Source organism: Palaemon carinicauda, chromosome 29, assembly GCF_036898095.1.
Source record: "Palaemon carinicauda isolate YSFRI2023 chromosome 29, ASM3689809v2, whole genome shotgun sequence".
Taxonomy (NCBI): Eukaryota; Metazoa; Arthropoda; class Malacostraca; order Decapoda; family Palaemonidae; genus Palaemon; species Palaemon carinicauda.
This window is the reverse complement of record NC_090753.1, coordinates 84,697,094-84,710,618: the sequence shown is the minus strand read 5'-3', so window position 1 is coordinate 84,710,618 and position 13,525 is coordinate 84,697,094. Positions and strand designations below refer to the sequence as shown.

Sequence of the window (13,525 nt, the reverse complement as noted above, 5' to 3'; positions counted from 1 at the left end):
GTGGTGCGTGGGGATTTTTCTGTGCGAGCCAGTCGTTCTCCCAGTCCGGGACCTCTTGCAAGCTCCCAAGCCCAGGGGAGAAGCAATGTCGAAGGGCATAAGGGTTCGGCAGGCCTTATTAGGCGCACAGAATCATCCTCAGTGGTTGCGGGCGTGTCTACCACAGACCGTCACTCCCACTTGCAGACGATTGAGCCCGTCTTCCGCTCGTCCGCTGATCTTCCCTCGGGGAAGAAACGTTGGTCTCAGGTCTCTAGACCGCTTAAACGCAGAGTCCAACCCTCGAGTGCTCAGCCAGGTTGCAGTCGTTGGCTCAGCTCTGACTCGCCGCTGTCTTCTAGCGAGTGTACTCCGCCCAAGAGGAGTAAGGTACAACAGAGCTGCACCGGTGGTGCAACCACTGTTATGGCTTTGCCTCAGTCTGCTACTGTCTCTGCTGATCCCAAGTGGTCTATGCTTCAGTCCATGCAAGCTCAGCTTTCAGACCTGATGCGTGAGTGTCGTGCTGAGAGTGCTGTACCTCCTGCACCTGTGGTACACCTTTCTCCTGCACCGGTTCAGCCTGTGCTGCACCCGCCTGCACCGGTGGTGCACCAACCTCCTGCACCTGTTCAGCCTGTGCTGCACCCGCCTGCACCGGTGGTGCACCTACCTCCTGCACCGGTTCAGCCTGTGCTGCACCCTCCTGCACCGGTGGTGCACCAACCTCCTGCACCCGTTCAGCCTTTGCTGCACCCGCCTGCACCGGTGGTGCACCAACCTCCTGCACCGGTTCAGCCTGTGCTGCACCCGCCTGCACTCGCTGCACCCAGTCGCAGCTCCATCTGCCAGGCGTACGATGTTGTACCAGTGAGTCAGTCTGCTCAGCTGCTGCACCGAGCTCTACCCGTGCACCCTGATCCTGCTCCTCAGACATCTCTGCTTGCGGGAACTTTACCTTGTTCTACACAGCCTCGATCTATTCACGCTCCACTTATACCACAGGAACAGGAACTTGCTGCACCTCCTTCCACCTCTGTTGTTGTTCCTGCTCGTTCTGACTCTGCGGTTCAGCATTCGTTTCCGATCCCATCGCCTCATTCTGGGGTTGAGATTTCGGATGATGAGGAAGCACACCTTGATCCCTCTTCGGACGTGGACGAATCCAGACCCTCTCCACAGTCTCTTGATTTTCGCAAGGTCTTGGTTCTTCTCAGGGAGGTTTATCCAGACCATTTTGTCTCAGCTATACCCCGCTCTCCACCATCTGAGTTTTCGCTGGGAGTGCAACAAGCTCAGTCTTCCTATACCAAGCTTGTCTTAGCTAGATCCTCCAAGAGGGCTTTTAGGATCTTAGGGGAATGGCTGCAGTCTAAGCAACTTCTTGGCAAGACTTCCTTCATGTTCCCTCCAACGAAGCTCACTTCGAAAGCGAGCGTTTGGTATGCCACAGGGGAAGCACCAGGCTTGGGAATACCTGCCTCTGCCCAGGCTGACTTCTCAAGTCTGGTAGACTCGCCTCGAAGATCTGCTATGAGACGCTCAAAAGTGTGTTGGACATTCTCGGACTTGGATCACTTGCTTAAAGGAGTGTTTAGAGCTTTTGAAATGTTTAATTTTCTCGACTGGTGCCTGGGGGCCCTCAGCAAGAAAACCTCCCATACGGACAAAGATTCTGCCATGCTGTTAATGTCCTGTATGGATAAGGCCATCAGAGATGGATCGGGCGAGCTAGCGTCCTTGTTTGTATCAGGGGTTTTGAAGAAAAGGGAACAGCTGTGTTCTTTCCTTTCTGCCAGCATTACCCCTTGCCAACGTTCACAACTTCTGTTTGCTCCTCTTTCGAAGTTTATTTTTCCCGAAGAGCTCATTAAAGATTTGTCGGCTGCTTTGATACAGAAGGACACGCACGATCTTGTAGCTTCTTCGGCTCGTAAGTCTAAGGCTACCACCTCAGCCCCTAAGACTTACCGCCCCCCAGTGGCTGATACCCCTGCGACTAGATTCATACCGCCCTTTCGTGGTAGAGCCCCCAGCCGAGGAAGCTCCCGTCCAGACTCTTACAGAGGCAAGTCCAGGAAAGGATCCAAGCCATCCAAAGGAAAACACTGACTCTCCGATTCTCCAGACGACAGTAGGAGCCAGACTCAAGACCTTCTGGCGTGCTTGGGAGATGAGAGGTGCAGACGCACAGTCTGTCAGTTGGCTGAGGTTCGGTTACAGGATTCCATTCTTCCTTCAACCACCTCTGACCACTTCGCCCATCAACCTCTCTCCCAACTACAAAGAGGAGGACAAGAGGCTAGCTTTGCACCAGGAGGTGTCGCTTCTTGTGCAGAAGAAGGCTGTGGTTGTAGTCCGGGACCATCAATCCCCGGGCTTCTACAACCGCCTCTTTCTTGTGGCCAAGAAGACAGGAGGTTGGAGACCTGTGCTGGACGTCAGCGCTCTCAACGAGTATGTCACCAAGCTGACGTTCACGATGGAGACAACCAAGTCGGTCTTGGCAGCGGTCAGACAGGAGGACTGGATGGTCTCATTGGACTTGAAAGATGCTTATTTTCACGTTCCGATTCATCCAGACTCCCAACCTTTCCTAAGATTCGTTTTCGGAAAGGTCGTCTACCAATTCCAAGCCCTGTGTTTTGGCCTAAGCACAGCTCCTATGGTCTTTACCCTTCTGATGAGGAATGTAGCCAAATTCCTTCACTTGTCAAACATCAGAGCCTCCCTCTACCTAGACGACTGGCTGTTGAGAGCCTCCTCGAGTCGTCGTTGTCTGGAGAATCTTCATTGGACTTTAGACCTTATCAGAGACCTGGGTCTATTAGTCAATTTGGAAAAATCTCAACTCATTCCCTCACAATCCATCGTGTATCTGGGAATGGAAATTCAGAGTCAGAGTTTTCGGGCTTTTCCATCGGCACCCAGGATAAGCCAAGCCCTAGAGTGCATCATGAGCATGCTGAAGAGGAACAGTTGCTCAGTGAGACAGTGGATGAGTCTCACAGGGACTCTCTCGTCCCTAGCCCTGTTTGTCGAGCTGGGCAGACTCCACCTCCGCCCTCTTCAATTCCACCTTGCAGCTCATTGGGACAAGAGTTCTACCCTGGAAGCAATCTCTATCCCTATCAACCAAGAGATGAAGACCACTCTCCTGTGGTGGAAGCACAACCTCCTTCTCAAGGAGGGTCTATCATTGGCCATCCAGACCCCCCAACTTCATCTCTTCTCAGATGCATCGGACTCGGGCTGGGGTGCAACCTTGGACGGAAAGGAATGCTCCGGAATGTGGAACGAGGAACAACGTTCTCTCCACATCAACTGCAAGGAACTGCTGGCAGTTCATCTAGCCCTGTTGAACTTCAAGTCCCTCCTGCTAGGCAAAGTGGTGGAGGTGAACTCGGACAACACCACAGCCTTGGCTTACATCTCCAAGCAAGGGGGGACCCATTCGAGGAGCCTTTACGAGATCGCAAGGGACCTCCTCATTTGGTCAAGAAGTCTAAACCTCTCTCTAGTCACGAGGTTCATCCAGGGCAATATGAACGTGTCAGCAGATCGTCTGAGCAGAAGGAATCAGGTCATTCCCACGGAATGGACCCTCCACAAGAGTGTGTGCAACAGACTTTGGACCTTGTGGGGTCAACCTACCATAGATCTGTTTGCCACCTCCATGACCAAGAGACTTCCTCTGTTTTGTTCTCCTGTTCCAGACCCTGCAGCAGTTCATGTGGATGCTTTTCTACTGAACTGGTCCCATCTCGACCTGTACGCATTCCCTCCGTTCAAGATAATCAACAAGGTTCTGCAGAAATTCGTCTCGCACGAAGGGACACGGCTGACGCTGGTTGCTCCCCTTTGGCCTGCAAGAGAATGGTTCACAGAGGTACTACAATGGCTAGTAGACTTCCCCAGGACTCTACCTCTAAGAGTGGACCTTCTACGTCAACCTCACGTAGACAGGTTACATCCAAACCTCCACGCTCTTCAACTGACTGCCTTCAGACTGTCGAAAGATTCGCTAGAGCTCGAGGCTTTTCGAAGGAGGCAGCCAGGGCTATTGCCAGAGCAAGAAGGGTTTCCACTCGTAGGGTCTACCAGTCTAAGTGGGAGGTCTTCCGAAGCTGGTGTAGAGCCAATTCAATATCCTCTACCAATACCTCTGTGACCCAAATAGCTGACTTCCTGCTTCATCTTAGGAATGAGAGATCCCTTTCAGCTCCTACGATTAAGGGATATAGGAGTATGTTGGCCTCAGTTCTCCGCCATAGAGGTTTGGACCTGTCTTCCAACAAGGACCTTCAAGACATTCTTAAGTCTTTTGAGACGTCTAAAGATCGTCGTCTTTCCACTCCAGGCTGGAATTTAGACGTAGTCTTAAGGTTCCTTATGACATCTAGGTTCGAACCTCTCCAGTCAGCTTCATTCAAGGACCTTACCCTCAAGACTCTTTTTCTCGTTTGCCTGGCAACAGCTAAGAGAGTCAGTGAGGTTCATGCCTTCAGCAAGAACATTGGTTTTACGACCGAGTCTGCTACATGTTCTTTCCAGCTTGGATTCCTAGCAAAGAACGAACTTCCTTCACGTCCTTGGCCTAGATCGTTCGAGATACCTAGCCTTTCCAACATGGTAGGTAACGAACTTGAGAGAGTTCTTTGCCCTGTCAGAGCTCTCAAATATTATCTCAAGAGGTCTAAACCTCTCCGAGGACAGTCAGAAGCCTTATGGTGTGCCATCAGGAAACCCTCGAGACCCATGTCCAAGAATGGGCTTTCGTATTATATAAGGCTTCTGATTAGAGAAGCACATTCTCACATAAAGGAGGAAGACCTTGCATTGCTGAAGGTAAGGACCCACGAAGTAAGAGCCGTAGCTACTTCGATGGCCTTTAATAAAAACCGTTCTCTGCAGAGTGTAATGGATGCAACCTATTGGAGGAGCAAGTCAGTGTTTGCATCATTTTATCTGAAAGATGTCCAGTCTCTTTACGAGAACTGCTACACCCTGGGACCATTCGTAGCAGCGAGTGCAGTAGTAGGTGAGGGCTCAGCCACTACATTCCCTTAATCCCATAACCTTTTTAACTTTTCTCTTGAATTCTTTTTGTTGTTTTTATGGTTGTTACGGTAGGCTAAGAAGCCTTCCGCATCCTTTTGATTTGGCGGGTGGTCAATTCATTCTTGAGAAGCGCCTAGGTTAAAGGTTGTGTAGAGGTCCTTTAGTAGGGGTTGCAACCCTATATACTTTAGCACCTTGGGTTGATTCAGCCTCCAAGAGGAACGCTGCGCTCAGTAAGGAAGACGAACTTAAAAAAGAGGCAGAGTAACGGTTCAATTCGACTTCCTTACCAGGTACTTATTATTTCATTTGTTATTAGAGATAACTGTTATATGAAATTTGGGGATACTTGGCTATCCTTTAATCTTGTTCACTGGTTTTCACCCACCCCCCTGGGTGCGAATCAGCTACATGATTATCGGGTAAGTTTAATATTGAAAAATGTTATTTTCATTAGTAAAATAAATTTTTGAATATACTTACCCGATAATCATGATTTAATTGACCCTCCCTTCCTCCCCATAAAGAACCAGTGGGATCGAGGAATAATTGAGGAGGTGTCAACAAGAAGTACTTGAGTACCTGGCCACAGGTGGCGCTGTTAGTACACCCCCTTCTAGTATTGTGATAGCTGGCGTATCCCTCCTTAGATTTCTGTCGGGCAACGGAGTTGACAGCTACATGATTATCGGGTAAGTATATTCAAAAATTTATTTTACTAATGAAAATAACATATTTCTTACTTTGATAATGGTGACATGATCATTGTTTTGCTTAATAGTTATTTAAGAATACTGTACTGTACTTGCTCCCTTTTGTTATATTGAATTAGATACTATTTGCTATTTTCTTAGAATTCAAGATCTTTTAAGTCTATTTTTGTACTCTGTAATTATTCTGTCAGAAACTTTAGAGAATCACTCTGCCTGTGTAGGTATTTTTCTGATAAGGCATCATAAGCTATACATAATGTTTTATATCTCAGTCAGTCATTCTTTGACATGAACAATTGTTATTACAGTACAGTATTATAAGATTAGATAACTTCTTAATATTGTTGAGTATGGTACAGTATTTAGTCATTAGACTGTACTCAAGTACGTAATCGTTTTAAGTAATTGATCATGTCACACTGGCCTAGTCTAGTATCTGACTTTATGCCTTGGATTGCATGCGGGGTCAGGCTGGGTCACCCTCTGCGGGGTCTCCCTCCCCCCCAAAGAGTGCCTGCTCTTCTAGCTCCACCTCAACTGACCACCACCATCACCAACTGTCGCATGTTCTCAGCGCAACTTCCAAAGTGAGTAATATTCTGCGTGGCCCATTTTTTTTTCTTGTCGGCTTAAGGCTACTTTAGCAACAGAACTGCGGCAAGTGCGCTAGAATTTTTCCTGGGATAGATTCCCGCTGTTTCAGGTTATCAGTGCTGGGGTAGAGGTCTTCTGTTGTTATTGTAGCTTGCAGCCTTCTTTTTTAGTGAACTTTTCAATGGTTGTACTTAATGATAGCTGTCTATTCTTTTATTTTTTTTTTCTCACTGCATATTCATTTATGATACTCTTTTATATTATTTTTGTTCCGACACAGATACAAACCTGGAGCTATTTATAGGGTATTACTTTCGGCAATGCTGAAAACTAGCCAAGACAATTTTAGTGAGGGATAATTACCCCATCTGCTAGTTAGCGGGAAGTGGTTGGGGTAGACTAGCTACCCCGCTCACTCACACCTGTCGGTTGAGTAACCACTTTTGCTTTTGGCTCCCGTTAAACAAACTACCTTGACTTCATTACTTTACCTTTTTCTTTTGTGTGTATTGGTGTGTGTTTGGTTATTGTAGCGCTATGCGGACATGTCCAGGGATTGAAGGCCGCCGCTGCAGCACCTTCATGTCATCCGTGGAGACGGACCCACACCCTTTATGCCTGGCTTGCCGGGGAACTCAGTGTTCGCGGGACAACACCTGTTCCGAGTGTGGAGAGTGGCCTGCCTCCCTGTGGGAGAGGTTTGTGCGTAAGAAGAAGAAGTCTACCCTGTAAACACGAATCTTCGCTTTCGGGGTCTTCCTCGAAATCCAAGAAATCTCGGGCTTCTGCTTCCTCTATGCCCAAATCTCTGCCCGAAGCTAATCCTCGACCAAGCCCTTCCGGGACACGATCGAGCAATAGCGCAGGGCTTATGACTCCAGGTCAACCCTGTGGGATAGACAAGGGTGGCGGCTCCCCTAGTGAGTCGGCTCCTTCTCTTTCCCCAGGGAGTGCCTGTTCCTTTCCAGACCTTGTGTCTTTGTGGTCATCGCTGGGCGTCGATGGTCCCCCTTCGAAGGAAGTTCTCCTCGAACTCCTCCGAAGGGGAGCAGAGAGAAGGCGGTCATCTTCCTCTGCGGAGGTTGATCCTCTTTTTCTGGGAGCAGGCGCTGTTGCCTGTCGGTCAGGCAGAGAGTCTGGTTCCGACACCGAGGAGTTAGCTGACCCACCAGGGGCGGTGGTAGGGCTCTCTCCAAGGCAAGCTTTTCGGGGGAACATATCTCTCGTTCGCGAGAGAAGATTGCCTCGGTGCATCGGCAATCTCCTTACGCTTTAGGTTCTCCTCCAGGGGCGGAAAGAGAACCTTGTTATAAGCGTAGTTCTCCTTTAGGTGAACTCTCCTCCCCGGCGGAGGAATTATCTGTAGACCTTAATCAGTCTCCCCCTTGGGCGGAGTCTGTTGAACGTTCCTCTCTGGAGGTATGTAGAGTGGAGGGGTGGGTAACCCCTCTCCACCCTGGACGTTCTCCACCTCGGGCTGTGAGGAGACGTCTTTTTGAACCTGCTGGTTCTCCTCACGTTGACCCTTCGGGATCTCGTGATGATCACTCTTTGGGCTGGCGTGATTGTGAGTCTTCGGGCTCTCGTCATGTTGATCCTGCGGGTTCTCATGTTAGCAGGAGTCCTTCGGGTCTCCGTTGCGCTGAACCTTCGGGCTCTCGCTACTTGAAACCTTCGGGTTTCTGTTACGCGGAACCCTCGGGCTCTCGCGACTTGAAACCTTCGGGTTTCTGTTACGCTGAACCCTCGGGCTCTCGTAACGATGGTAATGTTGAACCTCCGGGTTCTCGTACCATTAGTCACGTTGATCCCTCAGGGTCTCGTGACAGAGGAACCTCGGTTTCTCGTTACGTTGAGCCTTCGGGGTCTCGTAACCTGAGTTACGCTGAACTCTTGGGCTCTCATAACTTTAGTCGCGCTATCACTTCGGTGTATCGTGACAAAAAAACTTCGGTTTCTCGTTGCATTGATCCTTCGGGTTCGCACAGCACAGTTCACGCTGAACTTTCAGGTTCTCGTGACCAGAGTTATTCTTTTTATGACAGAGTTTTCAAACTCTCATTGTGTTGATCGTTTGCGCTCACACAACACAAGCTATCGTGAACCTTTGGCTGAGCGTAGCAGTGAGTTCTGTCACCAACCTGAGAGCTCTTGCGCACAACCAAGTTGGCGCGCATGGCCAAATTGGCACGCACGACCGGATTGGCGTGCACGACTGACTTGGCGTGCACGACCGACTTGGCGCGCAAGACCGACTTGGCGCGCAAGACCGACTTGGCGCGCGCAAACAAAAGGGCGAACATGGCACGCAGGTTCATCCTATGGCGCGCCATATGCGCGAACATCCGGTTGCTCGCCATGCACTCGAACAACCGGTTCCTCACCATGCTGCGCGAATAACTTAATGCACGGCAGGTACGCGGACATCCTTATGCACGCCATAAGCACGAAAAAGGTGCACGCAATCGGGAAGGGCGCGCGCACGAGCACCCTTCCGCCCACCAACAGTTCAGCGCACGTCCATCTTGGCGCTCACAATCAGTCTCTCAAGCCCCTTAGGCCTCAACAGAGACAACAGTCCCTGCGCGGCCGAGCCCAGATCCTATCCCTATGGGTAGGCCTGTGCCGATCTTGCCTGTAGGGAAGCCTCCCTCAGACAAGAGGGTTAGGAAACCTGCCCAGGTTCCTAGACCCAGGGAGCAGTGCCTTCCTAAGGATCTCCCCCTTAGTTCCTCAGGAGCCCGTGACACCCCGTGGCTTAGCACCTTATTCAGTGTAATGCGCCAAGCCATGAAAGGAGTCGTTCCCCGCTCCCAGTCCTTAGGTGACACACCTAGGATCCCCTTATCGCCTCCTCTCTTCCCAGGGTCCTCTCCTCCCTCCGATCCTAGGAGGAGTTCGGAAGATCCCGCACAGGCAGGTCGTTCTGGCAAGGGGAGACGGTCATCCCCTCGCAAGAGGTCTCTGGAGGAGATTAGTTATGAACCTCAGGGCAGCCTCTGCAGTTCAAGACGCCATAGGCCAGACCAAAGGGGAAAAGGAGGATAGGGTTACTTCCTATGGAAACTCCTTCCGTCCCTTACCGGTCGACATAGTGTCTTAAGGAGGCACGACCTGCGACCGGACGGGACTCACCCCCGTACGGCAACGGACTTACATTCCACCTGTAAGTCGACGGAGTCCTCTAGGCCCCTGGGGACAGAGGACCTCTGGCCTTGTGGGAGGGAACCAAAGGATTTGTTCACCATCCCCAAATCTCGGCCAGGCTTCCTTCCTCACTGCCTCCCAGGCAGCGGGAAGCGAGCACCTCCTCGGCAGTCTCCCTATCACCAGTCTATCCAGTTGACGACTTCGACCCAATCCGGGCTCTTATGGATGAGAGCTCAAACGTGGAATTGCAGAGCGATCTTGAGGACGACGCTCTGCCAGCAGCCGCTAGCCCTAAGCTTACGGAGGATGAGAGGAAGGAGTCGGAACACGCCTTCTTGCAGGTCCTAGCCTGCATCCGTTCCATCAGTGGACTTCCAGATCCATCGGCAGCTCCACTAGATGGAAAAGAAAGGGTCCTTGACCAGTTCTACGGCACTCAGAAACCTCATAGGACTACAGTGAACCCTCGCTACTTCGCGGTTCGACCATCGCGGATTCACCACTTCGCGGATTTTTTCCATAACCCATATATATACAGTAATATATATATATATATATATATATATATATATATATATATATATATATATATATATATGTATGCATGTATTTATGTATATATGTAGATATGTATATGTGTATACATATAAATATATATATATATATATACACACACACACACATATATATATATATATATATATATATATATATATATATATATATATATATATATATATATATATATATATATATATCTATATATCTAAAGTAGGAAGATGTGATGTAGTTCTAAGGGAAAAGTATGGGAAATATGTCTGGGTGATAAGCAAAGCTCTACCTCCAGTTTGTTTCTACATTATGATCAGAGATAAATGTAAACAAAACATTGGTTGCCATTTTTTATCGTGCCTTTTAGCATGTTTAGGAAATGCATGATATGAAATCACCTTTACTATTTGTGCCTGTTTTAGTTTAGGGTACTGTAGTACATGCATTAAATGTTATGTACATTAAAGGGTAGTTTGTTAACAGTACTACGTACAAGGGAAGGTTTTAAAAGTCTGAATATACATGTTGAATAAATAGGTAAATATGGTGTCACTACTTCACGGATTTTCACCTATCGCGGCCGCGACTGGAACCTATCTACCGCGATAAACGAGGGTTCACTGTAGTGCAGCTGTGCCTTGGTCAAAGGGGTTTAAGAGTGCCAAACAGAAGGCAGTGTCCCAGGCAACTGGTTCCACCTCCTCTCTCCGCTCCAGCTCGTCCTCCAAGCACCTACCTCCTCCGTATGTATTTCAGAGGAGGTACTACGAGATCCTCGGGGAATCTCTTCCAATGCTGCCTCTCGACCACTCTATAGAGGCGCTCTCGAAGGCCACACCCTTCGAGAAACTTACGGGACTTCCAGTCTCCTTTTCGGCCTCTGAAATCCTAAACCAGGAGAAGGTGGCGAAGTACGCCATGCAGGCTACTTCGTGGCTGGATTTCTGGTTAGGATCCTTAGGACAACTGATGCAGTCTAAAGACCTGTCTCGGGAGTCCTCCAGGAAGTCTTTGGAGACTTTCTTATTGTCTGGCACTCGGACCATCAAGTTCCTCTCCCATCAGGTAGTGAACCTTTGGGCCAACACTATCCTGAAGAGGAGAGATGCCGTCATAGGCAAATTCCATAGACATCTCCCTCAGGCCGAAGTAGCGAGACTGAGAAATGCTCCTTTCGAGGGCAATTCTTTGTTCCATCCCGAGGATGTCGAGCGGGTGGCAGACAGGTGGAGGAAGTCCAGTCAGGACTCCCTCTTCCAAAAGGTCTTAACAGCTAGACCTTACCCCTCTCAGCCACAGCGGAAAGCACAGCAAAACCCGCAACCAAAAAGGGCTAGAGACCCAAAACAGCAGGGTAAAAAGGGTGCGAAGCAGGCCTTTCACAGCATAATGTCCTTTCGTGGAGGAAAGGGTAAGAAAGGATCTGGCCGAGGTCAGTCCCAATAAGACAGGCATTCCTCCCATTTGCTCACCTGTGGCTTCACCACGGAGCAGAACCCTGGATGGTCGAGGTGATTCGTTCAGGGTATTGTATCCCATTCACGCTCTCTCTCCCTCCACTGACTCGAGTGCCGATTCCATGAAACTCCTGTGCGAAGGGATCCGCACAGGAGTTTGCCCTCAGGGCAGAAGTCAAGTCCATGTTGGAGAAGGACGCTCTCCAGGAGGTCCTCGACGGGTCCCCAGGCTTCTACAGTCAACTTTTTCTTGGGAAAAAGGCGTCTGGAGACCAGTCATCGACCTCTCGGCCCTGAACAGGTTTGTCGAGCAGACACCTTTCAGGATGGAGACGGCCGACACAGTCAGACAAGCGATAAGACCCCAGGACTTCATGTGCACTCTAGATCTAAAGGACGCATACTTCCAGATCCCAATTCACTCATCTTCCAGGAAGTATCTGAGATTCATGTTCAATCGGAAGCATTACCAGTTCAGGGTACTGTGTTTTGGTCTTTCCACAGCACCCCATGTATTCACGAGAGTATTCGCCCTAGTATCATCTTGGGCTCACAGAGTCGGCATCCGTCTCCTAAGATACTTGGACGACTGGCTGATTCTGGCAGACTCGGAGGCGGCCCTTCTCCGCCACCGAGACGAGCTTCTAAGGTTTTGCCAGGATCTGGGGATCTTGGTAAACCTCGAGAAGTCTCAACTGCTCCCCTCTCAAGAACTGGTATACCTAGGCATGCGATTAGACACCCTAAGGCACAAAGTGTTTCCATCAGATGAAAGGATCCAGAGACTGATTGAGATAGCACAGGTCTTCCTCAGTCGGGAAGAGCTCCCGGAGCAGTATTGGCTTCGCCTTCTCGGTTACCTCTCTTCCCTGACCCGACTGGTCCCCAACAGTTACCTCAGGATGAAATCCCTCCAGTGGCGACTAAAATCCCAGTGGAACGAACACTCCATTCCCGGGATCACCCATTCCGCATAGGGCTATAGGAACAGTCGGACCTCAGTTGGTGGCTGGCGGAGCCGAACCTCTGCAAAGGGGTCGATCTTCTCGTCTCTCCCCCGGAATTGATGCTTTTTTTGGATACATCAAAAGAAGGGTGGGGGGCTCACGTGCTGCACCATTACATCTCCGGCCAATGGTCTGAATCAGAAAGGTACCAGTACATAAATCTCTTGGAGCTGCCCGGCCAATGGTCTGAATCAGAAAGGTACCAGTACATAAATCTCTTGGAGATGAGGGCAGCCTTTCTGGCCCTCAAAAAGTTCCACCAGGTCCTGGCGGGATACTCCGTGGTGTTGATGAGCGACAACACCACGGTAGTAGCTTATCTAAGCAAACAGGGCGGTATCTTTTCGCAGCAGCTGTGCCATCTTGCAGTAGAGATACTCAGATGGGCAGAGGACAACTCGGTAACTCTATCAGCTCACTTCATTCCAGGCAAGCGGAATGTGCTAGCAGACAAGCTGAGCAGAGCGACTCAGATAGTTGGCACCGAGTGGTCTTTGAATCCTCTGATAGCCAACAAAGTCCTGACTTTGTGGGGTTCCCCGACTGTGGATCTGTTCGCAACGGCCTTGAATTTCAGGCTCCCGTTGTATTGCTCCCCAGTCCCGGATCCCCAAGCTCTTTGGCAAGATGCTTTCCAACAACGGTGGATAAACCTGGACGCTTACGCGTTTCCCCCGTTCTGTCTGATGAGAAAAGACCTCAACCAGGTACGAGCAAGCAACAACTTGCAAATGACCCTCACAGGTCCGCTATGGCATCACGCAGAATGGTTCCCGGACCTTCTGCATCTCCTCACGGAGATCCCTAGGGAGCTCCCTCCACAGCACGACCTCCTCAAACAACCACAGCCAACATCTTCCACAAAGCCGTAGCTTTGCTTCGACTTCACGCCTGGAGAGTACAGTATCCAGCACCTCCTCGCACAGAGAGGCTTTTCGCAACCGGTTGCGAAAAGAATGCCTGGACACCTCAGGAGATCCACAGAGGCAGTCTACCAGGCAATGTGGTCAGT

The 13,525-nt window shown here is 49.9% G+C and overlaps 1 protein-coding gene across 1 annotated transcript in view; it reads left to right on the top strand.

The window, feature by feature from the left end:
• Nucleotides 1-13,525, top strand: part of mtm (myotubularin) — a 157,450-nt gene that overhangs the window by 48,959 nt on the left and 94,966 nt on the right. Inside the window, 1 exon segment of the mRNA XM_068352855.1 lies at nt 6,224-6,340. Within this exon segment, the coding sequence (XP_068208956.1) occupies nt 6,224-6,340 (117 nt within the window).